At 55.0% G+C, this 27,208-nt stretch overlaps 1 protein-coding gene and 1 long non-coding RNA gene across 2 annotated transcripts; one reads left to right on the forward strand and one right to left on the reverse strand.

Moving 5' to 3' along the window:
- Positions 1 to 1,735: 1,735 nt before the first annotated feature.
- MYLK2 (myosin light chain kinase 2) lies at positions 1,736 to 14,945 on the reverse strand. Its single transcript, XM_045807182.2, has 13 exons — positions 14,788 to 14,945; positions 14,592 to 14,691; positions 13,593 to 14,121; positions 12,366 to 12,667; positions 10,685 to 10,790; positions 9,988 to 10,081; positions 7,833 to 7,942; positions 7,607 to 7,748; positions 4,951 to 5,021; positions 4,694 to 4,822; positions 3,979 to 4,131; positions 3,684 to 3,816; positions 1,736 to 2,686 (listed from the first exon to the last, which is right to left on the reverse strand). Exons 2-13 carry the CDS (start codon positions 14,641 to 14,643, stop codon positions 2,606 to 2,608), a joined length of 1,902 nt encoding a protein of 633 aa, XP_045663138.2. The 5' UTR covers positions 14,644 to 14,691; positions 14,788 to 14,945; the 3' UTR covers positions 1,736 to 2,605.
- Positions 14,133 to 27,201, forward strand: LOC148108047 (uncharacterized). The gene is made up of 2 exons (XR_015720927.1): positions 14,133 to 14,418; positions 26,471 to 27,201. It is a non-coding gene; the product is annotated as an uncharacterized LOC148108047 (long non-coding RNA).
- The last annotated feature ends 7 nt before the right edge of the window (positions 27,202 to 27,208 follow it).

Here is a 27,208-nt window from a genome sequence, read left to right on the forward strand (position 1 = left end):
CATCTTGCGGCTGTCATGATGGCCTAGGAGCGCCAGTGGAGAGCAGAGCCGAGGTTGTCATTTGCCTATTATAGAGGAGGAAATTGAAACCTGTGCTGAGAGTCAGGGGTCCTGGGTTCTTGTCCCAGCTGTTCTCTGTTGAGGGGCCTTCCTCATTTTGGCCTCGGTTTCCCCAGCTGGATCCAGGCCCTGGATCTGTGTTGTGGCTGGACCTCATTTCCTAACCCCCCCACCCCGCCCCACGGCTGTGACTCATCCCTCATCATCACGCTGTGTGGCCGAGGCTCAGCCTGGGTGGGGGCCAGCAACGCTGAGAGAACTCAGAGGAAACCACAGGCCTGGCCCAGCTGGCAGGTGGCGAGCGGGCGGCCAGGCGGGCAGGCAGGCAGGGATCCACGGCCTGGGGGCTTTGCCTGTAAGCACACGTCCCATCAAGAACCCCAACCCAGGTTCCCCAGGCCCCCAAACCTTGAGAGTAAGACACACCGGGCTTAGACCCCGAAGTCTGCCCCACCTCACCCATGTGGCACGTGCCGCGGTGGGAGGCCACACCCACCTGCTGGTACAGGGCAGGGGTGGGGATGACAACGCTGGTCTGGCCCTCCAGGCCAATATTCATGGAGTCAGGGGAGGTCGGGATGAACAGGGTCCTGGTCCGTGGTCAAGTCCAAGATTTCTCAAGAGGCAGGCAGTGTAGCCATTAAGAGCAGGGGCTCTGGGCCCAAACTGTCTGGGTACCAGTCCTGGCTCTGCCTTCGACTAGCTGTGTGACCCTAAGCAAGGGGCTTAACCTCCCTGAGGCTTGGATTCCTCATCTGAGAAATGGACCTAACACCATGTCTCCCGGGTGGGCTCGCCGAGAGCCACCAACGTGCTCATGAACACGTGCAGCTGGGGCAGGGCTGGTGCCCCACAGCGCTCGACGCGCGCTGACCGCCGTCCCTGCCGCCGCTGCTGGAGCCCAGTCACCCCAAGCAGGCAGGCCGGCTGCCCCACTGAGGCCAGGCCCACCTCTGCCTCAGTTGTCCTCACAGCCAGCAAGGCCGAGCCCTCTTCGGGTCAAGTTCTCCGGCCCTCTGGGCTGCCCCCTCCAGCAGACGGAGCCCCCTCCCCCACCCGGCAGGCCCAGGCTGGCGCAGGCTGTGGCCCGTGGGAAAGAGCAGAGAACCGGCCTGGGGGGGGGACCCCATCACCGCAGGCCCAGCAAAGGCACCACAGGCCTACCCGAACTTCTGGCCCCACCTGGAGACCCCATTTTCCGCTGACACCTTGTTCTGCTGGGAAGCAAGGTGGCTCGGACTCAGAGCCTCGCTCTGGGAGACAAGAGCTCAAGGTCCAGCTTCCGACTTGTTGAATAGCCCTCAAGTTCCTTCCTGTCTCTAAGCCTCAGTTTCCCCCCCTGTAAAATGGGAATGATAATAATATCCACCTCAAGCTTGCTGTGAGGGATAAATGAGTTAATACCCATACGAGCACTTAAATGGAGCCTCGCACCCAGTAAGCACCGATAAATGTTGGACGGTGCTGTGACAGAGAAGCAAACTGAGGCCCAAAGCTGGCAGGCCACTTGCCCAGATCCTGTGCTGGGCAGCCTGGCTCCTGAGGCCGCACCGGGAGCCACCAGGCCACGCCCTGAAGCGCCACTGGAGTGCCTGGCCCACAGCAGCGCTCGGGGATCAGGGGTCATCTCTGACCTCACCCAAGTGCACGCACACACACAGGGAAGGAAGCCACATCCAACCTGTACATTTATTTACAAGGCACAAGCTGAGAGCAGGTTGGGGACTGCCCGATGGCTTTCTCACTCCTCCTGGGCCTGCTGACCCCATCATCCGAAGCCATGGGTGACCCTGGGGACGAGGGCCCCGGAGTGGCTGGGCTGGCCCGCCTGGCCCTCAGGCAAGCTCGGGGGTGGTCTCCCTGTCCCCCAGGCCTCTCCCCTCCCCCTCCGCAGGCCTGGGCTGGGCGTCCTTCTCTCACACAGAGTTCCTGTGTGTTGGTGGTCGTCAGGAAGGTGGGCGGGGGCCGGGCCGGGCCAGATGGTGTGTACGAGGCCTTATCTGTTGGGAGTGGGGGGGCGGGCGGGGGCATGGAGGTCCTCTTTCACAAAGCCTGCTCTGTCTCCCCTGGCAGCTGGGCCTCAGGAATTGGCCTTGCTGCCTTCCTGCCCCACCAAGGGCCTCCCATCCACAACCGCAGAAGCCCCACATGCTGGGACCCCCAGCCTTCCCGTTCCAGTTAGGAGCAAGCCCAAGCCAGGGATGCCCCAGGTGAGACCAAGCAGGGGTCACCATGGCAGCAGTTCCAAGAGGGGGAGCCGGGGAGGGAGCGACAGGGCCTGTGGCATCTGGGCTGTGGCTGAGGGCCGAGGCCCTGTCTGGGGAGGCATTAGCAGGATCGACTCAGGCCACATCTGAGGCGGCTCACGTCGGGGAAGCAGTCGCTGCGCGGGGTCGTGGGGAGCCCCGAGCCTCCCAGCCTGGCGCAGCCTTGTCCTAGCCAGCCCACCCTGGGGATCTGGCCCGTCTGCTCGGGCCTTCTGGGCTGTGTGGCCTCAGCCCCGGCCACCGTGCGGCTGCATCCAGGCCTCAGTCGCTCCCGGGGCTCAGACCCCCAGAGCCATGAGTGCCCCCGAGCTGCTGATCTTCTTGAAGCGGTTTGCAGCACTGACAGCAATGAAGTTTTTCTGAGGGATGAGGGAGAAGGATCCCAGTCAGCCTCTGGCCGGAGGAGAAACTGTGGCGCAGCTGAGTGGCTCCTAAGATCGCCTTCATTCCCCAACGGCCAGACGCTAGAGAGGGCGCAGTGCCCAAAATGGCCACAGGAGGTGCCATGATACGATATCTGTCAGGACTCCTCCCCTCATTCAACAGGTATGGCAGCCAGACCGGAGCACCTCTCTGCTCTGATGCTCCAGTGGTTCCTATATCGCTCCAACTAAAACGTAAGCCCCTTGCCAGGGCCAGCGAGTCCCTCCACCCACTGCCTCCCATTCCTCTCTGACTTCATCTCCCTTCACCCCTTGCTCATCCCACTTCAGCTTTACTGGCCTCTTACCTGTTCCTCACACTTGCCAGCCATGTTTGTGCCTCAGGGCCTTTGCATTGGCTGTCCCCTCCTCCCGGAACACTGTCCTCCCCAGTACCAGCATGGCTCACTCCTCACCTCCGTCAGGTTTTTTGTGCACATGTTGCTTCTCAGTGGGCCCTTCCTGACCACCCTATTTAGAAGTGCAACCTCTCCCCTGGCACGCCTGACAATCCTAATTTTTTTCTAGAGACCTTCCTTAACCCCTTTTAATAACACCCCTCCCATCCAAAATGAGTCCACAAACACTAAACTCCTGGTCTCTTTTGTCCACTGGTGTACTCTTGGTGCCTAGAAGTAGGAGATGCCCAATAAATATTTGTAAAATGAAGGGAAGGGGCCTGTGAGGGCATCAGAGATCTTTTCCTGAGCCCAAGCCTCAAATGCACACCTCCTCAGGGTGGAGGTGGTGGGTGGAGGGTCACTGCTCCGGGACAGGAACCAGCCCAGGACAAAGAGAGAAAAGCCAACCCTGTTTTCCAGACAGGGCTCGGCCTGGTCCATAGAAGCTGCCAAGGCAGGGCTGGGGCCTGGGATCTGCCAGGAGCTCTTCCCGCCTGCAGCCCCTCCCGCCTCCCCACCCGGTCCAGTGGTACCTTCCAGCGCCTCTTCATGAGGTATTTCTTAAGCAAGATCTGGGACTTAAGACGTCGGTTACAGCGCTTGGCTTTCTCTGCCAGGTTGTTGAGCCAGGGGTGGGCAAGGCACTGGGCAGCGTTCATCCGGGCCCTGTGGGAGGGGGCAATGTGGTGAGGGCGGACGGCATGCCTGTAAACACCAGACCCAGCCAGCCCTGGCCTTCTTCCTGCCCTGCCAGTGCACACACACACACACACACACACACACACTGGGTTTGCACACACGGGGTCTGTGTCCTCATGTGAGCCTCACCTCTGGTCCTTGACAATGAGGTTGGAGACAAAGTCTTTGGCCTCATCGGACACGGCCTCAAAGGTCTCCTCGTCAAAGTACCAGTTGGCAGAGAGAACATTGTTTAGGGTCTCTGTGTCATCATCTCCCAGGAAGGGGGAGAGGCCGCTCAGCCTGGAGAGAGGAGGTATCAGGAAGCCGGGGAGGTAAGATCGGAGATACTGAGTCACCTTTGGGGGCTCAGGGGATGGAGACAGATCCTAGGAGGCAACACCATGTGCTGAAAAGACCCCAGCCTCTTGAGTGGGACAGACCTGGGTTTGATTCTGGCTGGGTGACCTTGGGCAAGTCACTTCCCCTCTTTGAGCCTCACTCTTCTCATCTGTAAAATGGGCATAATCACCCCAGCTTCCCAGGGTTACAGTGAAGAAGAGGAATGATGGGTGTATGAAAAATGTCTGCTGCTCTCTGCCCCCACCCTGGGTCATCAAGGATCTGCTGTGTAGGAACCTGGACTAGGACACTATGCCTTTAGGGGTCTTCATTTCTCCATCTACAAAATGGGTACAAAGTTCCCCTTTCCTGGTTCTCCCTCGCACACCCAATCCCAGCAGAGCCCTGACTGAGGGAGTGGGGAGGTGGAACACCCCTCACCAGGACCCCAAGGCCAATTTTGGCCTCAGCTGCCCACCCATGGGCCCCAGCCCCATAGACACCACACTCCCCCAGGACTCACAGCATGTAAGTGATGACCCCCATACTCCACATGTCTGTCTTATCAGAGATTTGGTCATAATTCACCACCTCAGGTGACAGAAACTCCGGGGTCCCAAAATTCACCTTCAGCTTCTCGTTGGGATTATACCTGGGGGTGAGAGCAAGAGCTCAGAGCACAGCCCCCAGCCCATTCCCCACACCCTCCACTCTACTCTTCTCCTGTCCCCCGCGCACCTCAGAGGCTTGCCCTGCCCTCCCCACCCACCAAGGGGGTACCTCCGTGCCAGGCCAAAGTCGATGATCTTCACCATATGGCCCGTGGTGTTGACGCACAGGATGTTCTCTGGCTGAGGAAAAGGGGGTGGCCCAGATTGACCTCTGACCCAGCTCACCCTGCCTCCCCACCCAGGTCCCCCCAGGTCCCAGGCTCTCTGGACCAGAGCCCCATGCTGCCAGAATGGGAGCCCCTGCTCCAGCACGGGCGAGGACCCTGAAGCCCTGAGAGGGACTTTTCCAGAGAAGGGACCGTCCTCTCCCGGCCTCCTTGTTCCCCCCACTGTTGTCTAACTAAGGCTCCGAGTAAGTGCTCCACCAAGGCTCCTGGGAATCCTGTGGCCCCAGCGCAGGTGAGTGTGTGAACGACGTTCCTGTGAGGCCAGTCCCTCCCGGCTCTGGGCCTCCATTTCCTCCTCATGTGACTCAAGGACACAGGACTAATCAGGGGTTCCAAGCCAGAACCATTTGAGTAGTTAACAATGGTTAAAGGCAGGAGACTTCACACAAAAACCTTGTTCCCCTGGTCTTCAACACCTCCCGAAACCCCAGAAGCCCTAGCCACGTGGCCACACGGCCCCTGGCGTGAGTCGCCACTGCCCCCTGAGCCGGGTGCTCAGCCCCCGGGTCCCCGGGTTCTCTGTCGCCCTGGCCTGGCCCTTGTTACTCATCAGGGCTCTGTGGGCACTTGACCAGAGGGCCTGACCACATGCGCTCTGAAGGTGCTGTTTGAACGGGTCCATCCACTACGACCTTCACAGCTCAACCTGGTGCTCGAGCAGAACAGGGAAAGAAAAGAAAGGTCCCAGGGTACCATCTTTTAGGGGAGAAAGACAAAGTCAGTCTTCCTTCCGGAGGACACGAGACTCTGAGGAGCCCTGGGAAGGGCCTTCAGGCTGTGGTTCACCCAACTTACTTGACTGGGAGACCCCTTTTGGATGAGAAACTTATTGCTATCCTGAAAAAACACATTTTAGGATAAAGAGGTTTGAGACAGCTGCTTCCCAGGGTGCTGTGTTTTAACTGGGGACCCTGGGTAGTAAGGAGGGCACATATTGCATGGTGCACTGGGTGTTATACACAACTAATGAATCATCGAGCCTTACATGGAAAACCGGGGATGTACTGTATGGTGACTAACATAATATAATAAAAAATCATTATTAAAAAAAAAAATTAACTGGGGACCCTGCTCTGCCCCCAGAGGCTCTGGCTTTCACGGGGCAACGGCAGGCCTCCGACGCTGTGTGCAGATGCCAGCTCCATCCAGAAGCCCAGGAGTCACCCGACTCTTTCCTTTCCCTGTCTCCAACCCCCTCCCACAGCAGCAAATCAGACTGGCTCTGTTTTCAGAACATACCCATGGTCTGGCCGCCTCCCATCCCTCCACCACGGCCACTGGTGCCAGCCGCCACCATCTCTGCCCTTGGCCATGACAACCAACTCCTAGATTCCCTGCCACCATGTTGGCCCATTGAATCCCACCCCCTTACCCTCCTGGCTCCCTCACGTGTCCGTGGGGGAGCTACCTGCACACCGGGCCCGTGGGCCGTCGGAAGGCGCATACACCCCGAATGGCTCTGGCCCAGAGCCAGCACAGTGCCGGTGTTGGCCAGCCCCGGGCCTGCATCCGCTCCAAGGCTCTGGCCCTTGCCTGCTTCTCCAAGTTCACCCTGTCTGTCTCTCCGCGCCTCTCATGGGCTGTTCATAACGCTTGTCACGGTGTAAAAGGATCTGTTGTAGGAATGGTCTGTTTCCCCCACTGACCTGTAGGCTCCAGGGGACAGGGGTGTGTCCCTCGTCAACCCTGCGGTAAAGCCAGTGCCCAGCCCAGCGCACAGCGGCAGGGGAGCGGCCTAGCACGGCGGAGGCGCTCCATGCGCATTTCTCAGAGGAACGGAGGCAAGCACCAGCCTCGACGCTCACCCCGCTCAGTACCCAAACTGCGGGTTCGCCACCCGCCCCGCAGGCATGAACCCCCCGCCCTGCCGCTGCTCCTGCCTCCCCTACATCGCGGCCGGCCTCACGCGCAGGGCAGCGGCCACCTGTCGACCACAGCCGCCAGGACGCGTGAAGCCTTCGGGCTCTGCCTGGCCGGCTCCGCGCAAGGTCAGAGCAGGAATAGCAAGATCCTTTCTCGGAACGTTCCTGCTCGTGGAGCACGTGCACGTTGCTGCGCTGAGGCTGTTCTTCACGGATTCGTTTTCCTGACTCGCTTCTAGAACCTAAGTCCCACGAGGGCCCGCATTTCGTCTTCCTTGTTCACGGCTGGATCTCCACCACCTAGAGCCCTGCCTGCCACAGAGCGGGCCCTCGACAGAGGCTCGCGGGAGTCACGAACACACACTCACAGCGCCTATGAAGGCCCCACCGAGGGAAACACTCTAGCAACCCTTAGCAAGTTCTACGCGTGGGACGCTGGGCTCGGGGCTCTCAGGACGGAGGACGTGTACCTAGCACTCCACCAGAAGCCCCTGAGACCTGGGACCAAGGCTTGTTCACTCTCTGTGGGATCCCCGGCTCCCGGTACTTAGCAGAGCCTCAGTAAACCCGTTGGGGTCTACAGCTAGCAGGGTAGAGGGAGGGAGAGAAGGACGGATGGGAGCGGGGCGGGAGGGCTGGTGGCAACCCTGGTTTCGGGGGGCCACGGCCCCGGTACCTTGAGGTCCAGGTGCAGAACCCGCATCTTGTGCATGAAGAGGATGCCGTCGCAGATCTGCCTGACGAACACCATGGTGTCCACCTCAGTCAGCTGGTAGTCCTCATCCACGATCCTCTCGAAGAGCTCGCCGCCCTCGATGCTGTGTGGACAGACCCCTCCGCAGGCTTGCTTCCGGGCCGGCTGGCACCCCCACCCGGCCCCCTGCCCCACTGCCAGCACTCACTACTCCATGAACAGCACTATCTCGTGCGAGGTCTCGATGGCCGCGTAGAGCTGGATCAGGTTACGGTGGTTCAGCTGGTTCATCACCTCTATCTCAAGCATCACCATTTCCTGGGCACCAGGGAAGCCGGGGGTACCGCCTGAGGGTCACCGCTCCCTGCCCTCCCCCCTCCATACCGCTGCCCTTGACCTGACCTGTCAGGCCTGGTCTAGACCACTGCCCGGCCTCCTCCTTGCTGGCCTCCTTGCCTCCCATCTGTCCCCACCCGGAGCCCGTGTCTTCGCCGCCAGTCGTTCCGGCCAGGACACCGTTCCTTTGCCACTTCTTCCTCGTCTCCTCCTGACTCACTACTGGAGTACCCGAGGGCCAGTCCTCCGCTCACCACTTTCCCGCTGCCCTCTCTCCCTGGGCTTTCCCCTCAAGTCCCAGGACTTGCCATTCCACTTGCCTGACTGCAGTTCCCCTCAGACAGCTAAGAGACATCCTGGACCTCTCAGGTCCAAAGGAAACCCTTGCCACGGCCCCCGCCACACGGCTGAGTTGCCCTCAGTTTGCCCGTCAGCAAGAGAGCCTGTCCCCTCGCCCAGGTGTGCGGGACATCAAGCCAGGCGCTGTCCCAGATTCCTCCCATTCTCACACCCTGCCTCGGGAGACCCGTCTAGATTTCAAATCCAGTGACTTCTCAGCGGCTCGGCCACTGCCTTCCCGGCCTAAGCTGCCATTATTTGTCACTTTCAGAAAGCGTGAATGCCAACTGTCACTCTGGTGGCTTGAAGTCAGCCGAGATAGGAATATGGACACCGGGGAAATTGCCAAATGCTACAGATCGGGCCTCTCTCCCTCCCCGTCCCCTCAGCCCCCAGCATCATCCCATCACTGCCTCCATTTTTCCATTTGTTCCCTTGATTCTATTCCTTCATTCATATGGCACTCTACCTGCCGCTTCCCCAGAGAGGCCAGACCCCACCGCCCTATCTTAACGGCCCCCATCGGCCCCACACTCCCCGTACCCTCCCTGGCTCTATTTTCCTTCCTGGCACCGCTCAGTCCCCGACGCCATGCCTTCTGCGTGTGTCCTGTTGCGTTGTCTGCCCCTGTCTCGAGCGTGAGTGCAGGGACTCGGACGCTCCACGGCCGCTTCCTGAGCACCTGGCATGGTGAGCGGCCCAGAGAAAGTCCTCGCGAATTCATTAATCAAGAGCTGACTCCAACTAATCTCCGCAGCACGTGTGTCTGGACCATCTACGCTGAGCCAGGTCCGGGACGGAGGCCTGGAGACCCGCAGTCGAGTGCGCGGCCGAGAAAGGCGGAGTCCCCTGAGCTTCTGTCAGGGTCCTCCCAGGCTCCGGGCCTCCGCACCTGCTGTGTCTCCGCCTCAAATGCTCCTAAGCTCCCTTCTCGGCTCCCCTGCCTCCTCCACTGGTCCCTGTCGCTCCTGGCCTTCAGGCCTTCCCTCCCACAGCCCCCCCTGGCTTGAGACTCTCTTCCCTGCCTCCCCACCTGAACCAGCTCCTCCTTCGAGCCTTCGTTGGAGAGACAGTGCCCCGCTGAATCTGGAGGCTCTTCCACAGCCCCCGCCGGATCCCCCCCGGCCCCCGGCCTCGCTTTCCCGAGCTACAGCCCTCAGCACAACAGGTGGCTAGGTGGTCATCAGCCCTCACCCGCCTGACCCCCTCACTGCACATGAGCCTGTGCCTACATTCATCCACTCTTCCACTCGTTCCTTGAACGAACACTGCCCTCGGCCTCCTCCAAGCCAGGCCTGGGCTCTAGACCCGGCCTGATGGCCTTGGCACTCCCTGAGGGCGGGAACATACTCATTTCACTTCGGGGGGCCCCCCCACTCCCCGTGCTGGCCCAGAGCCCGTGCTCATCAGTGTTTGCCGGACTGAGCCAAACAGAAGGCAGGGACGTTCTGTGCCCAGAAGGGGACATCCCTGGGAGAAGTTCAACAACTGAGGTGTCTTGTTTATGGGAAGCGGCTTCAGGTCCCTGTGGCAGGGCTGTCTGTCTGTCCCTCTGTCTATCTGAGTGCCATCTTCAGCACATCGAGGCTCAAACACCAAGCCCCTGGTGCAGACATACGGGTGGAGGGAGGTGAGAGGTACCCACTCCGAGGATCCCCTCTCCTTCCCACGGAGCCAGCCCCTACTACCTTGTCTTTGGGTGTCTGTTTCTTGATGACCTTGGCTGCCAACTTGAGGCCTGTGGCTTTCTCTGTGCAAGTACAGACTGCTCCAAACTTGCCGCTGAAGAGAGAAGAGGTGGGGAGTGAGGGGGTTCCCAGGGGCCCGGGGCTGAGGTAGGGGCCTGTGCTCTGCCCCTGTCCGGATCCCCCTCTGTGAGCCGGGACGCTTGCCCCAGCCAGCCCAACTCCCTCCTGAAGCTGGGAGCCTTGTGGAAGGGACAGTGGCTGAACCACACCAGCCATGGGCACAGGACGGGTAGATGCACCCACAGGACGGCACCTGATTGACAGCTCACGCCTTGTGGTTAGCATGGGTTCTGGGGCTCTGGGCCCCAGGGGAAGGCACCTGGAGGGCTTTTTATGAAGCACTTTGAGGGGGTCAGGGTGGTGGCCGAAACTGAAACAGACAGGAAAATGCTGTTTGCTTCCTATAGGAAATACTGAATGATCAATGGTGTGTCTGTGTGAGAGACAGTGACATGAGTGCGTATCAACCCACGTGACAGCTTGCACACGAGGGGTAAGTAACCATGCGGAAGTAATTGTGTCCCCGTAGATCATGTCCAATCGGGGTGTGTCTGGGCCTTGCTCGGGAAGGATGTCAGGCCCTGGGGCTCCATGCTTTCCCGCCTGTGGGCCAGGGGCTCGGGGTCCCAGCTCTCACCCGCCCAGCGCGTCCTTGGAGTTCATGCTGAATTGACTGTTGACGTTCCCAGGCCTCAGCTCCACGATGCGGTGGGGAAAGGGGGCTGGGGGTGGCGGACAATCATCTGCGGAGGCAGATCACAGTCAGTGCCAGGGGCTGCTGAGAAGGTGCCCCAGGACCACCCCCTCCTGCCTGACCTGGGCCCCATCCGGGGAGGTTCACCAAGTGATACCTGGGGGACAGCTGGCTCCAGGATAGGGGCTAGGGGGCCCAGTTTCCAGGTTCAGCTCTGCCACCAACACACAAAATGGCCTTGGGACTCTGTCAGAGGGGGCTCAGCGTCTCCTGGCACAACAATGGGGACAGCTGATTGGACTTCTCAGACCCTCCCACGTGATAAGGAATGACGTCTCCATCCCAAGCTATCTGCATTTCCATTAAAGAAAAAAAGGAGGGGGGGCGGGATGATAATGGTGGAGTGCCAGAGAGGAGTGACTATGTCTGAATGATGGGGTAGGTGACATGACCTGCCTACCATCCCCTCTAGTTACAGCCCAAGCTGGCCCGTCCTGCAGAATGGCTGCCCAACCTGGGCACGGCCCAAGGGCAGGGGGAGGGCCGGGGCGGAGACCGGGCCGAGATGTTTGGTAGGGAGATGCTGCCACCTAGCGGCAACCATGGGGAACAGCGGGCCCTGGCGGCTCACAGGCTGAGTCATCGGGAATGGAAACCTCTTTATAAATAGCAAGAGGCAGCAGGGAAGCCAGGCTGGTGATAAATCTGACGGCCCTTGGAGGTTGTTCAGGTCCCGTCACCCCAAGGATGTGATTTCTGGAGGGGGCGGGGCAGAAGTCCCTGCCGCTGCTTGGGGGAGGAGGCAGGGCTCCTGGCTGCCGCCCAGCCGCCAGGCCCTCCCACCCCGTCTGGGTGGCACTGTGCCGCTGACCGGGCAAGCTGGCTGGGGGAGCCTGGTGGAGGGGGGTGTCAGGACACTCTGGGCTCTTCTGACCCCATCTCACCCCACCCCCAGCCCTGCCACACCCCACCCAGGCCCTTTCTATTCGCCTACTCCCCAAGCTCGCTCACGCTCTGTGGCTCCTGCTGCCCACTGAATAAACCACCAAGCCACCAGCTCCCGGTCTGATCATCAGTTAAGGCCACGCCACAGTCCTGCCCCATCTCACGTGCCCAGCTTCCTTGGTCACGGCTCTCCTCCACAGGCACCTGTGCTCCTCAGCTTGTGAACCTTCTATGGCTCTCGTGACCCTCCCCACTCCCTCCAGGATGACCTTTAACTACCAAAGCCTGGCCTGGGAGCCCTTCTACAGACTGACTTCAAATTCCACTGGCTAGAGAGTTGGTGCTGCTCCAAAACCTGATTTTTTTTTTTTCCAAAACCGCATTAGAGACAAAGTAGAGGAAAGTCAAAAGTGGAGCTCCAGAGTGGGTCCATTTGGACAGGTTCAAATCCGTCCTAACTGTGGATTTGGGGCACTCGCTCCATTTCCCTTTCCCCGAACCTCTGTTTCCCCATTTCTCAAAAGGGGCGAGGAAATTATATTTCTTAGAGTTGTGTGACACCTGATGGGTCAGCCTGGGTGGGGCATGGCTCAGAGCCGCTCAGTCCTCTAAACAGGGAGACATGGGGACACCGGGGGAGCCCCCTTCCCTCCCCAGGCCCCACCTGCCCCTGGCCTACCCAAAATCTGGAAGCAGTCCTCCTCTCTGGCTGTGAGACAGAGGGCCTGCCCCACCTCCGATTTCTCCGAGGGAACAGCCTGGAACTCGATCCCCCTCGAGGTGTCCCCTTGCACCTTAGCCTGGCCAGCCTGGCCTGCAGCCTTCTCTCCTGCTTCCTTCTGGCTGTCTGCCACGATGCGCTTCCCTCCTTCTGCTACCTGGGCTGGCCCGGGATCCGTGGGGCCGGGGGTCACAGGCACCCCTTCAAAGATAAGCTCCGATGCCTCGTTCAGGGGGTTCTCAACCGGCAGCTTCTCAGGCCTAGAATGTGAGAACAGAGTGGTGATGCCTTTAACAGACACGGTACCACTTCCGCCTCCGGGAGGTCTCCATGCTTCCAGAGCCTCTTTTGCAATCTAGCTGATACAACTCCACCCGCCCCCCCCCCCACCCGTCCCCACCACGGCCCCAAATGCATGGGGCAAGGCATCCAAATTCACTTTATACGAAATCAAGGGACGTTGATAATGCCATGCATGTCTGTGGCCATTATCTTGACTGTCAATGCACTGATAAATCATTAATATCTACTAATAGGATTCTTGTTTTGGTTAATCATTATGTGACTACAATTAGGGAGATTATGGAGCTCTTGAGTCATACAAACTGTGGCAATGCAATTGATTAATGTATCAGTGATACCAATGTATTCATTGGTATTCATACATAATTCAGCCCGATGTAGTAGTAGTGTCGTGGTTTACAATATATCGCTAATATCATTTAATGTGATTAGCACTCAGGTAAGTCTAAGGACTGCCTCATAAGACTGGTGCCATATTATGGTTATGAAAGCATGAGTAATGATCTATCCATCTGACAACTAGTCATTTTTTCATATTATGGTAAGAAGAAAGGTTATCTTTTCCTCCCGATATCTCAGTCTTGCCCTCAGCTAAAACCAAGCTCGTGGAGTAAGGGGGACTCTGGCCACAGATGCTTCATGAAGACGTCTTCAATGACCTCTCTGTCTTGACGTTCCAGGCATCTGTGAACTATCACCAAGTCCTGGTTTCTGTAGGGCCACAAGGTAGGAGAGCCAATGCCCAGAACAGATGTTAAACATCACAACTGCCCAATCCAGCACGGAGCATGGTGACAATGAGGCCCAAGACTGAGGAGCTAAACGCAACTGCTGCAGACAGAGCCGCAGACCCCTCCCCACTGAGCGACAGGGGACATTCACCTGGAGATGACGGCAGGGCAGCTGGGGCTGTGCAGAAAGGCGGGCGAGGCCCTCCTGCCCCCTGCTTGGCCCTCCGCTGCCTTCTTGTGTACCCTGGGCTCTCCGGGGCCCTGGCTGCCTGAGGCCTCCTGCTTGGCATCGGGCTTCTCGACGCTGGCCTCGGCTGTCGCGGTCTGTTGGGGCAGGGCTGCTGGCTGCCCAGCACTGCCCTCCGCAGGCCCCCCACCTGAGTGGCCTTCTCCCTCGGGGGCCTGGCTGCTGGTTGAGGGTTGGGCCAGGGCACCATCCTCTTTCTTTAGGGCGGCGGCTTTGTCATCTTTCTTCAGGGTGGGTGGATCAGGCTCTTTCTTTCCATCTGGGGTCCCAGGTTCTTTTTTTCCATCTGGGGTCCCAGGTTCTTTCTTTCCATCTGGGGTCCCAGGTTCTTTCTTTCCACCTGGGGGCCTGGGACCTTTCTTTGGATCTGGTGGACCAGACTCTTTCCCTGCAGCCGGAGGTCCTTCACCTGCCGGACCTTTAGGTGCCTTGTCTGCAAAGGAAGTGAGATCCCAGTCAGGATCCTCCCTCCTCCCCCAGCCAGGCTGGCCAGAGACCAGCTCTGGGCCCAAGTCCCCACGTAGGCAGCAGTTTGCGAATGCTTGTCCCACGGAGGGTCTGGGGCCATCTCATGGGCTCTAGAGATGGGCTGCTGGGGCCTTGGAGGCCCTCGTGGGAGACTTCTGGTCCTCGAATGCACCTTGATGCCCCCACCATCACTTGCCCTGAATGTCTAGATGCCATGCACGGGGGCTCCACATTTTCCCAGTCTCTCCGGGGACGGCTTCAGGTAGGCCCTCGACCCAGCCCCACCTTATCCAGAGATCGTTCTAATTTCTGGGTCCTTCATGCGCCATACAAAAAGGCTTGCGGCACAGAACTCCCGCTGAGGAATGGGCCCGGCCCTGGATTCAAACACCCCTTCCCAGGCTCCTCCCTCTGTCTCCTGCCCCAGCTTGGCACCTGTTGATGGGCTCTGGATTCCCAGCTCCACTGCTCCGTTTTCTGTCGCCATGAGGTAGGGAGGCGTGTGCTTCTGCTTGTCTAACTCGAGTCTTTCTAGCTGCAGAAAGAAGAGTGAGGTGTATCAGGCTGTCAGATTCCTCCTCTTGTCTGGCTGAGAGGAGCCAGGGCCAGCTGATCGAGGGGAGAGAGGTACCTGGAGCAGAGAGGGGCAACCTGATGGCCGCCGGACTTGCCGCGGCTGCCCAGGAGCACTCCTGGGGCAGTTGTAAGGGATCGGGCTGGGTGGGCAGAGGCAGAGGCAGGGGTGCGGGCAGGGGAGGCGGGGACGGAGGAGAGGATCTCTTACACCAGGGGCCATGCAGCTCGGACTGCCACCACCTGTCACTCTTGGCCCCCGTTCAGAGGACACGGCATTCTTCCCACAGACGGACTGGGGGGAGAGTAGTGTTGGAACAAGCAGGAAGAGAAAAGGGAGGGGGCAACTGGGCCCCTGAGGGAGCAGCCTTTCCCTAGGCCTTGCCGGGTATCGCTGGCTTAGACCGGATCAGGCAGGGGGCCTGGCACAAGAGGGGTCCCCGGTAGGGCTCGAGGACAAGACCGTGCTCAGGCTGGGCTCTGGCTCTGCCCACCTGCACGCCACGTCTCCTGGGGTTGCCCAGAAGCTGGTGAGAGCCACGCAGGCCCCGGGGATAATCACCCTGACCCCACTGCCCAGCTCTGCCCATGATCCCTGCTCCTGGCCTCCGGATCTGCTTGGGGGCATCTTTGGGGAAGAAAGTGTCTCAGGGGCACTTGCTCAACATGCCCACGGGCCTGAAAGCCTTTCTTTTGAAAATGTATTTTTCTTGGGCTCTTGGGGAGACGGAGGCTGGCCTACTTGGAAGGAGGGCGGCTGGTGGAGAGTCTTTTCCAAGGATCCTCCACCAGAGTGGGGACCTGGGGGCCACTCAAGCCCGAGGTGATCAAGCTGAGATGGGATGGGGAGAGGTATGCTCCAAAGAGCCTCCCATCCTCCAGGGGCTGCCTGCCCAGAGCCTGTCTCTGAGGGGGGCCTTGAGAACTGGCTCTGTGGAGTGCACTGGAAACAGCTCTGCAGGGGGCATCTGGGTTCAGGGCCTCCCCCCCCCCCAAAGCCCAAATCTAATTCTCACATGGAGGAGACCACCCTTGTCCCCAGAGGGAGGGAAGCAGACATGACTGGAGAAAGCAGCAGGTCTGAGCAAAGGAAAATTATGTAGCTATAAACAAGATTGAGGAGGCTGTGAATGAAAGAATACAAAGCAACCTCCAAAACGGTAAATAAATAAATAAATAAATAAATTAAGCCATGTGCAGAACAGCAAGTAGAATATGCTATCTTTGGGCAAAAGGGGGTAATATATATAATAATATATGAACTTTCACCTTATACACATAAGAATTTCTTTGGGATGGCGAGCAAGACACTGGGGAGCAGGGGTGGGAGGGAGACGTCACGGCACATGCTTTTACTTTTTTTTTAAATTTGGACCATGAAGTATGTGAACAGAATACTATTCAAAATGAGTGATTTTTTTTCAAGTGAGCAAATGTTGGAGTCGGTGGTGGTCGAGGCTAGCAAAAACCACAGTTGGGATTCCTTCCCCAGTCTTGATGACTTCTTGCGCTTCCTGGCCCTCCTCACCTGCGGTTCCCTCCTCCCAGGTGCAGGCCACAGTCTGCCTCTTCTGGGGAGCAAAAATACTAACGAGGGGGCCTTGCTCCAAGAGCTCAGTGCTCTTACGTAGATTCACTCGTGTGATCTTCCCAACAACCCACTGAGGTAGGTGCTATTACAGATGGGGACACTGAGGCACAGAGCAGTTCCGTAACTTATCCAAAGCAATACGGGTTGTCGGGGACTGAATTCAGATTTGAACGCACCCAGACTCTCCTAAGGAAAGGGAGCTCCCATTTTTTGAGGGCCTGCTGTTGGCTCTATCCACGTTGTCTGAAAACTTCATCTTGATAATAACTCTGTGGGCAGCTTCCAGCCTGTTTCCTAGATGAAGACGGGGGATCAAGAGAGTAATGTGCCCAAAGTCACTCCACAAGGGAGTTGAGCCAGAAATATCCTTCTACAAAGCCCAAAGCGCTCTTTCTTCCCTAGAATCTCCCAGCCGGTGTCTTCGCCTGTCTCCCCCTGCCTGGTGCCCCCTTTACGGTCTGACAGTGTCTGAAGGTTGCAATGCTTCCTCTCCATACCTGCTCTTGGGAGCCACGGGCCCTCTCTTTGTTCCTTCCCACAGCGTGTTCTGGTTTCTCGGGAGGTGTTGGGCCCTCCTCCTTTGGCCTCCTTCAGCTCCAGGCTCACCCCGCCGATGACGGTCCCTGGGAGCCTGGTCCCTGGGAGCCTCTCGAGGGCAAGGGCTTTGATGCTCACACGCACTCCAGCACAAATGTACTTGCCGGGCAGGGTTCGGTGAGTAAGCCACCGGCCAGCCAGGCCCTGGGCTGGGTTTGTGGGGTTACGCTGCTGCCATGGCCCTTGCTGACGTTCCCTTGTTACTAACCCTGGTCATCGGCACCGTATTTACTGAGTGAGTATTTACTAAGTGTGCACTCAGAGCAGGCCTGACCCCGCCAAGGGCTTTACCCAGCTCAGAGGGTCCTCGCAAAGGCTTCGGGGCCAAGGATTAGGCCACTTTGAAGGTGCAGAAGCTGATGTTGAGAGAGGGGAAGGGGCTCGTCTCGGAGAGAGTCACACAGCCGCTGAATAGCGGCCAAGTGTGCAGATTTGAATCCGGCAGCACCTCCCGCTGAGACCAGCAGTGGTTAAGGAGCTCTGAGAACTAGCCACTGAGGCTTGGACAAATGCTCCCTTTCTTTATCTACAGGACGAGCACCTTCCTCAGAGGGGAGGTGGATAAAGCATTGAGAACAGTAAGTGTTGTATAAATGTCAGCTATTTTAGCCCCATTTCACAGGTGTGGCAGGAAAACTGAGTCACGGGGCAAACTCACAGAGCTGGGTTGGACTCGTCTAAGCCCAGGCTCGGCTCATAACCACTCTGACCCATTGCCTCTCCCAGGGCGGCTGGGAGCATTTAGCGAGCACACGGTATGTAGAGTGCTTGGCGCAGTCCCAGCAGCACTGCGGGCTCTAGAGCTGGACACCCCAGGTAGAGGGCTCAGCTGGCCCGGCAGGCTCCTCCGCGGTCCCTCCCGCTGGGATGAGAGGCTGGCCTGGTTCCGGATCCACGGGATTGCCTGCAGCTTGCTCCCCCGCCCAGGGTTAAGCTCAGCTCAGCCAGCTGCTCCCTGGGAGTCCCCGGGCTTCTTCTCAGCACTCCCTTGGAGGCACAGGGGAGGGGCATGGGGAAACCTCCTCCTCCCAGCCGGGGGCTGCCAGAGACCCTGCCCACCCTTCAAACGGGGCTTTCCCGCCCCGCACCAGCTGTGCAGCCTCCCTCTTTGCCTCTACAGGGACAGGGCAGGAAGTGGGGCAATGCCAGGACCAATTACACCCGCCAGGGGAATTAAGGTCAGCAGGATGCAATTATGCCTGTTGGATTTAACAAGGCCAGAAGGAAGGTTTCTCCAGCCAGAGTTCACGGCTCCTTAGGCCTCTTGCCCTGGATGGCTCTACATTCCAGAAGCCTGGGCTCTCCGGCTCACCCATCCCTGGGAGAATTGCTTGGGAGTGGAGGGGTTAACTTCACCCGGGCACTGCTTCCCTGGCTCCTGGAAGGAAATTGACCCAGCCAAGAGGCTTTAAAAGGCCCTGCTCAGAGAAGACATTTCCCGGTCTGACCCTCTCCCTGCTCGGCTGTGATGGAAAATCCAGGGAGTTGAGTAACCTTTCTGACTCCAAGGAGAGCAGCCAATTCCCCTCACAACTTTCCTGTGGTCCTGACAAGGGAGCCACTCAGGGCTGTTTTCTCCTGCCCTCTCACCTCCGGCCCCTAAGCCCAGGGCTGTGGCAGTACCTCTCAGGCCTCTGGGGAAGGCCTAGGTAAGATCCTGTCCTTCCTTCCGAGGCTGCTAAGCAGAATCTATGGACACTCTGTGTGGCAAACTGAACAGAGATCCCTCTGGAAGCTCAAACGACATACTGATTCATCTTGAAATCGTGGAGTTTTATTGCTAAGATTATTTATTGAATGCTCTAATCTGTGGCAAGGGCTAACGTGGTTACTTTGGGGACACAGAGATGTTGAAGAATAGCGATAGAATCATCACATGGTGCATTTTCGGTGAAAAATGATTGTAAAGTCATTCATGAAGTAGGGTCCTTTTTTGTTGTTAAAAACATTTATTAAGGGGCGCCTGGGTAGCGCAGTCATTGAGCGTCTGCCTTCGGCTCAGGACGTGATCCCGGCGTTATGGGATCGAGCCCCACGTCAGGCTCCTCCACTATGAGCCTGCTTCTTCCTCTCCCACTCCCCCTGCTTATGTTCCCTCTCTCGCTGGCTGTCTCTATGTCAAATAAATAAATAAAATCTTAAAAAAAAATTTATTAAGGGGTTGCCTGGGTGGCTCAGTCCGTTAAGCATCTTCCTTCGGCTCAGATCCTGGGATCGAGCCCCTGCTCAGTGGGGAGTCTGCCTCTCCCTCTGCCTGCTGCTCTCCCTGCTTGTGCTCTCTCCGCTGTCTCTCTAGTAAATAGATAAAACCTTAAAGAAATTGATTACGAAAATGAGAAGATGTCTGGAGGGATACACGTATTAGTAGGTATGGGAGTAGAGATGATTTTCATTCTTTGGATCTTCCAATCTTTTCAAAATGACCATTTGTGACTCTAAATGGATTAATAAATAATTTGAAATGTATCAATATGCACACAGATTTCTATAATTCAAGACAGAAAGTGGTACAAGCTACATATAGGAGATATAAAAACAGCATGGATTGGGGCTGCTGGTCAAGGATGACTTCTCAGATGAAGGCCTGGCTCCAGCAGGTTTTCTCAGTGCCCAGGCTCCCCGGGTTGGTTTTCAATGAAGCCTCTTTAGAAGGGAGCCCCAGGACTCTCTCTTTAACCAGCATTTCAGGTGGTTCTCATGCACGCCCAAGTGTGAGAACTCCCAAGTCAGAGGCCAGCTCTGAGCCCCTCGTGAGAGAGCCCGGGTTGCGTGTCTCAACCGCAGTGCACATGGGAAATGTCTGGAGAGCTTTCACAACTCCCGAAGCCTGAGCCCACCCTGAGTTCAGGCCAATTAAAGCAGAATATTTGGGAGGTGCAACCCAGAAGATTCGGATGTGCATTCGGGGTTGAGAACCACTGCTCTGCAGCTCTCCAGGACAAGAATGTCACCTCGTTTCTTTGAAATGCCCCTACAAGTTAGGGTACAATGGCGCATATGGTGGGTGTTCCCTTCTGACTTGTTATGTGGACCGTGCACACTGTCTCAGCATCTGGGGCTCTGGGGACCTAGATCCAGACCCCGCTCAGGACAGAGACCCTGTCAGCCGACTTTGTACCCCAAGGACCTAGTACAAAAAGGGGTGCCATTATTAGTAGGAATAGCCACAAATGTTGTGTATTTACCGTGTGCCGTATTAACTCCCTTAATCTTCATAGCAACTTTATGAAGTAGATACTTATCACTCCCATTTCCAAGAGGAAACCAAGGCACAGAGGAGTAATTTGCCCGAGGCTTCAGAGATAAGTGTTCCAGTGGCGTGGGAATGTCAACCCCAGGCGATCGGCTCCAGAACCCTCATGCTTAATTACTCCTCTATACCACTGAACGCTGTGAGTGAGTGAAGACTTAAGGCTGCGTCATCAGTTTGGTAGCCCGCGGCCCGACATTCAGTAGGTGCTCTGTAAGTGTTGAAGAGCAAGCGATCCCACTTTGGGGGGGCCCTGGGATGATGGGAAACCTTCCCTTTCTCCCTCTCCCCCGTCTCAGCCCAACTCCGCAGCATAAACAGCAAAGCCAAAAATAGCGAGGTAATGACGTCAGAGGAACAAGGTCATCTGAAAATTACCCAGGGCCACTGGACACCTCCCTATAGGATCAAGTAGCAGGAGGGTACCCCAGGCTGGTGCAGCTGTTCCAAGAACAGGAAACGTCCCAGGAGCAGACTTGGAAGCACCACTTCAGGAAGGCAGGGCCGGTGGGGGCGGGGGACAAATGCAGACACATAAAAGAGTAGAAGCAAGACCCAAGTACGGAGTATAGACCTGGGAGTTGAAAGTAATTCAACTTTGCAAGTAAGAAGTTACTCCTGTCACACGATCCCAGGAAATGGCTCAAAAAGCGGGGAATGCATGTTCTGTCCTGTTGCACAGGATGGCTTCCCAGCCTGCCATTGTGCTATTTATAAAACTTGAGGTCCATTTGCTAAACTGGGTTCCCATAAGAACCAGGGGGTGCACGGCAAGCTCTAAGCGGCTGCTGCAAGAAGCGGCCCTGCCTGGGATGGCGAGGGATGAGGAGGGGGCTGGGGCAAAGCACCTCCGGGCACTTGGACCACCCTGGCAAGCATGCAGTCCTGCCAAGGCTTGTGACTTTATTGACCGACAGCTGCCACCTCCCTGCCAGGAACCCAAGCATCCAGCACGGTCTGAGAAGATGCCTGCTGGGTGAAAGTGGGGAGAGAGGACCTGCCTCCCAGCCGCTGGGACGCTTCGCTGGAGGTTCCCGTTGCAAGGTCAAGAGCTGAGTGGGCTCCAGCCCAAACTGCAACCTTCACAAGATACTTGCTCCCCAAGTCCTAAGTTGCTGGCCCTGGAGGTTGACAGAAACAATCCCTTTTTCACCCAGGGGGGTCTCTGATCAAGCGTCATCTGGTTCCAAAAAGAGTCAGGAGCTCCTGAGAATGCCCATCCCCTGCAGCTGGCCCTACTCAAGGGAGGCACCTGGTGTGGTGCAGAGGGCACCTGAGGGCAGACAGACCTGGATCCACACTCTGCCACCTACGAGCAGTGTGACTTCGGGGACAGTAATTTAAACATGGAGCCTCAGTTTCCTCATCTGTCATATGACTTTTTGGAAGGCCCTGTGGAAAAGCCTTCTGCTTTCCTTTATTCTGGTAATGGAGTGTTGGCTAGGGAGATAAACACCTACTCAACAAATCAGCAGCTCTCTTGTGTCACAGGGACAGATCTCACAAAGGTGACACCCCAGGGAGCTCCAGAGGGGAAGCGTGTTCTTGCCCACCAGATCCCCTCTTGCTTGGCCTGGGCACTGAGGGTCATGGGAGAGAATGGCTGCTGGCTCCCCGGCCCATCGAACCTCAAGTTGGGAAACCTGTTGTCTCGCAGGACCTGCCCGTCTCTTCTGGCATGGTGGTCTTCACGCTTGGGCGTCCGTCAGGCCCCTGGAGGGCTTGTTAAAACACCCATTGTTGGGCCCCACATCCAGAGTGTCAGACTCAGGTCTGCAGTGGGGCTGGAGAATTCGCATTTCTAGTCCTGATAAGGCTGGTCTGCTGGTCCACAGACCACACCCGGAGGACCGCTGTCCCAGGTAAAAGCCCCCCAGGCCCAGCTGCTGAACTGGCAGCCTAATTCCTACCCATTTTCCTGAGGCCTCTGAGTAATAGCAATGTTCTGTATGTGTGTGAGGAAAATGCAGAAACGCTCAGTTGTCACGACAGCTAATGTTTCAAGGAGAGGGAGCTGCACAAAAACTGAAGCTGTGAGGGCAATGGGAACTGGCAGCCCCTTCCGACTCCCGACCGCTTGCGCTCTGTGGCTTCCTGTATTTGTCCCTACTGCTGCAGAAACAAATTACCACAAGGGGAAGAAAAAGGCTAATGAGCAATAAGAATCAGTGAGCCTCCAGTGTAGACATCCACCTCCAGCCAGTAAGGGTGGTTTCTGCAGGCTCGACTTCAAATCCCTCTCCTTTCTTGCCTGCACAAACTCCCATGGAGTCTCTGAGAGGTCTCTCTGCTCCTTTTGCTGGTTGTAAACTTGCAGCTGCTGGCCTTGTCCTGTCAGGTTGTTAGCTTTGGGTAAACAGCAGGGGCTTCTGGCAACCCCTGGTGACACATACCCACTGATAATTAATACTGAGCATATGACTCAAGCACGGTCACACTGAGTCACATTGGCCAACGGGAGTAAGTGCCCAATGTGACAGTCACCATTGCTGCTCAGAGTGCCTTTGGGTCATATTAAAGCTGGGAGCAAACTGTCATCCAAAAAGCGGGAGGAAAGGTCCCTTCTAGAAACATCATTCTAACTTCTACGATGAGGAAATTGAATCCAGAGAATTCAAATGACATGCTCAAGGTCAGAAAGCCTGAAGCTGCTCTCCCAATTCCTAATCTAGGGCTTCTTCCACTAAATACTGTTGCTGTTCTTCCTGAATCCTGTGACAATTAACCCAAAGCAATCCAAGTCCCCTTGACCACGAACGCTGTAAAAACTGAACTGCAGTGGAGAGAAACAGAAGGCAAGGCAAGGTATCAGTTTTACTGTGATGTCCTTAAACTGCCTCCAACAATAGAAAAACCACTACTAGATATCCTCACATCTTGGAAAAGCCAAGGATGGGAGGGACTTCCTTGTGGTAGTCTGTAAGAATTCACTGAACATTCTGTGCAGTCTTTAACCAGTTCCAAGGTCAAGAGAAATATCAGAAAATATGTGTGTGTGTCAGAGGACATTATTCAGGGATTAGTCCCCTGGAGTGATCTGGGCTAGATTTCCGCTTCCAGAACAACCCTTGGAAAGTCCTCAACAAGACAGCACACTGGTTTCCAACATACTTCATTGAAGTTCAAATGGCAATCCAAGGGCGGGAGAGCTCCTAGAGGTGCCCTCTTCCAGTGATTGAGCAGGTGGCTACAGAAAAATATAAATACGAAAGTAGGCTTGGTGTGGTTAGAACAAATGGCCTGTTAAAAATTCTGAAAATACTCAAGTTGAAAGAGCCTTACTGATCTTTTCAATTCAATCTTCTCGTTTGACAGATGTGGAAACTGAAGTCCAGAAAAGGAGAGTGACTTGTTACAAGTCACGCAGTCGCAGTGACAGAAGTGAGATTAGATTTCTTTCCCCTCTCTTCCCAAAAGACACATCACAGCCCCAGGTAGAGTTAAGAAAGACAAAGGGTGTTCTCTTTTCAAATCTTATCTGAAGGTTTGGAGACAACAATCAACTATGTAAGTCTGTCTGAAAATGCAGAGTTCTAACACTTTAAAATAACATAACGAGAGTTGTCTCCAGAAAGGCTTTGCCAAAGGCCAATAAACGTTTTCTCTAGGCATGAGTGCCAGTAACATTGACATCACAGCAGCCAAAAGGAGCTTTCCATTTTGCAAATGTGAATGCCAGGATAATGTCATTAACTATGCTTTTGGGAGGGGTTTATATTTTCTTTAAAAATTTTAATTACAAAGCTTGAAAATGGTTTGAAACATTTCGTTTAGAGACAAACATGATACATTAGAGGCACAAACAAATCTGTCCTATAAATAGAGTCTGGAAAAACTTTTTGCAAAACAAGCATTTTCAATGGGGAGAAGCAAACTCCAAACAATGGAACAGTACGCAGCTGTTAAAATTGGCATTTACAAAGTATGCAGGAATATGGAATTACATTTGAGTTACTACTATGCTAAGTGAAACACACACGGACACACACATATATCCCAGAAACATCCCAGAACATCCCAGGCAAATATGTGAATGTGGTAAGAAAAACCCTTCAGTGTAGAGGAACAGACTAAAGCTTCATACAAGAAAAAAACAGATTATACGAAGAAGTACCAGTGATCAAAGTGGGTGATATATTTTTTTTTCTCTTTCTTCCTATTATCAGGTATTGTCTGAATGGTATATAATTAACAATAAACCTTACCTTAAAAACTGAAAAAAAAATGTTGTAAAACCCACTCAATATTTTTGCATAGAGCAAATTCAGTCACTTTCTAGTCACTTAGCAGGCTATCTCTGGGACACCGACTGCGTGCGCGTGCTCCTGAGTGGGAGCATGTCAGTGTCAGGCCAGAGCCTTTTCAACTCTCCTTACCACCAAGCAAGCTTGAACAATGCTGCCCCAAACTGTTTTTCATATTACAGTTTATGACCACTGACTCTATTTTGTATCTTGACCCACTGAAAACTGCATCTCCCACCCTTGCTCCTGAAAGAAAACCTGGGAATAGCTTTGGTGCCAAAACAAGGTGAGCAACAGCACTTGGCTACAAGTCTCGGCACATTCACATACTTGCCTGGGATGTTCGGGAATACTAGTCCCGTAACTACGCGGGTCTCAGCACATCACACGGGTCAGGTTTTTATTCCTTTCTGGCTAACGAAATTGCAAGGGAAAGGGAGAGGGTAATTGATGCCTTCAGGTCAAGGTTTAGTCTGGTGAAATATTTCCCGATAAAACCCAGAGTTTTCTAAGCCTTTTTCCCTACGCCTCCAACTATGGTTTCTCTGGGTGAAATGTCAGCATCTGCCAAACCGTTTCAGGAAGCTGATACCCTCAGCACATAAGAGCCCTGCTTTGACCTGAGCCCCGTCTCTTATTCTCTTGCAAGAACGAAAATAACAAACACCATGAGACATTTTCAGTGTCCGTACCCTTCACTGCAATACTAGAAAATAGAGTGGGTACGCAAGAAGACAAAGGAAACAAGGGAGAAGTATGTTTTGTCCCCAGGCTTCTTTTTTGTAGCAACTACACTGGCTTCAGCTGGATAACAAATTGTCCTGGAATTCTTGGCGTTGGTGCAAACATGTCAGCTCCCTGGTTACGCCTTCGTCACCACTCAAAGTACCACACGCTTTAACCTTCCTGCTCTTTCCATAGGCCTGGGTTTGTCCCGTATCCAGGAAACTTTATATGTTGTCTAAACTGAGCATCCCAGCAGGCTGCAAGGCAGATGGCAGCTCAGGGCTCAGAATGTTGACTGATTCCTACCTGGACCCACACCACCACGCTGTAACTCAGCCTGCCCGCGCAGAAATAGGAGCCCAGCCACGTGACTAACAGCTTTTTTAACTGCTACGCTCAGCAATGAGGAACTTTCCCAGCAGATAAGATTCAGAAGGGGACTGCAAAGGAAGCAATGTCAAGATTTATCCAAGGGGATGCACAGGCTGAACCAGATACTCAAGCCACGAAAGCCCCCAAGGCTCAGCTAGGCCAGGAGGAGGTGAAAGACCAGGTGTTGCTGACCTGTCCTCAAGTCCTTGGAACTTCAGGTCACTAGCCTAGGATATCTGCAGAGGATCTAGACCCCTCTACAGGTCTGCCTCTATGTCACTAGGTTCTCCTAAGAGGCTTCATACTTGAGTCAGGGGGAAGCCAGGACACGCCCAAGGTAGCTCCTGAACATCATTCAATCCAGAATGCGTAAGAAAAGAGCAAGGTGCACACTGTAAAGCAGGATACTACTGGTATGAAAATAAAAGGACAGAGGACAGAGAAATACATCTATGGTGACTCTATCTCTGCAAAGGAGCACACCTGGCAGCAGGATCTCTGAGGGTGGGAACTGAGCAGTTGGGAGAAAAGGTGGAGAACTTTACCTTTGTAGCTTGAGTTCTGAACCACGTGAATGTGTAACATTTCAAAGAACAAATTAAAAACAAACGCAGAATGCTATAATCTTATTATTACAAAAAAAGAAAAATGCTCTAGAAATCTGTGTACATAAAAATATTCTGGAAGAATATGCAACTGTTATCAACGGGGTACTCCTGGGAAACGAGAGTAGGGAAATAAGGAGACTTGCATGGTTTATTCTATATGGTCTGTATTATTTTAATTGTTTCCAAAAGACATACTATACTACTTTGGCAATTTTCACTTAAAAAAAAAGAAAGACACATCTTTAAGAACTGCAATCTCACCTCCAAAAAGAATCTCTGAACTCCCTCAGTACTTTCAGTGTCTCACATTACTCAGTCACATCTTATCTTGTGTTACAATGCCTTGTCTACAGGTCTCATCTCCGTTAAACTCTGGAGCAGCTGCAACTGTAGCCTGTCTACCACTCAAGCTCCACTTTCCAGGGACAAAACTCTGTGGAAAAGAACCCGCAAGGAATAAAATAGCAGTCAAGATGGCAACAAAGCAATCACACAAGGACAAAACAACCAACCACAGTAAGCGTGAACAGTAATCTTACAAGTATGTTAATGAGCACAAGACTATTAGCAATGGGAAACCATGACCGAATCAAAACAACACTGAAGACAAAGTCCTTCCCAGAAATTGTGGGAATTCTAACAATCTGCATGTGTGCATCAGCTAGGAGCTTTGCACAATTGCCAAGTGAAGTGTGACCACCAGATTTCTCAGTAAAATTCAGTAAATTCCTATCAGAAGACAGGTTCTTTGCTTAGGAAAATTTCAGAGCAACCTCCGAGTGTTGAAAGAGAAGCTCCCACTACAATATGACCTGAAGGGATAAAGAACCTGACTTCCTCTGTAAGATAAAAGTGGAAATTTGGGGCGCCTGGGTGGCACAGCGGTTAAGCGTCTGCCTTCGGCTCAGGGCGTGATCCCGGCGTTCCGGGATCGAGCCCCACATCAGGCTCCTCCGCTATGAGCCTGCTTCTTCCTCTCCCACTCCCCCTGCTTGTGTTCCCTCTCTCGCTGGCTGTTTCTATCTCTGTCGAATAAATAAATAAAATCTTAAAAAAAAAAAAAAGATAAAAGTGGAAATTTTAAGCTTGGA

The sequence above is a fragment of the Ursus americanus genome, chromosome 22 (genome assembly GCF_024610735.1).
Source record: "Ursus americanus isolate L20-20 chromosome 22, mUrsAme1.1.p, whole genome shotgun sequence".
In the NCBI taxonomy this organism is placed as follows: Eukaryota; Metazoa; Chordata; class Mammalia; order Carnivora; family Ursidae; genus Ursus; species Ursus americanus.

Coding starts and splice junctions, on each gene's coding strand:
- MYLK2 (XM_045807182.2), bottom strand. CDS start 14,643: ATGGCGACAGAAAACGGAGCAGTGGAGCTGGGAATCCAGAGCCCATCA. Junction 7,943..9,987: donor AACAGACACCCAAAGACAAG/GTAGTAGGGGCT, acceptor CCTGGTGCCCAG/GAAATGGTGATGCTTGAGAT. Junction 7,749..7,832: donor ATAGTGCTGTTCATGGAGTA/GTGAGTGCTGGC, acceptor CTGTCCACACAG/CATCGAGGGCGGCGAGCTCT.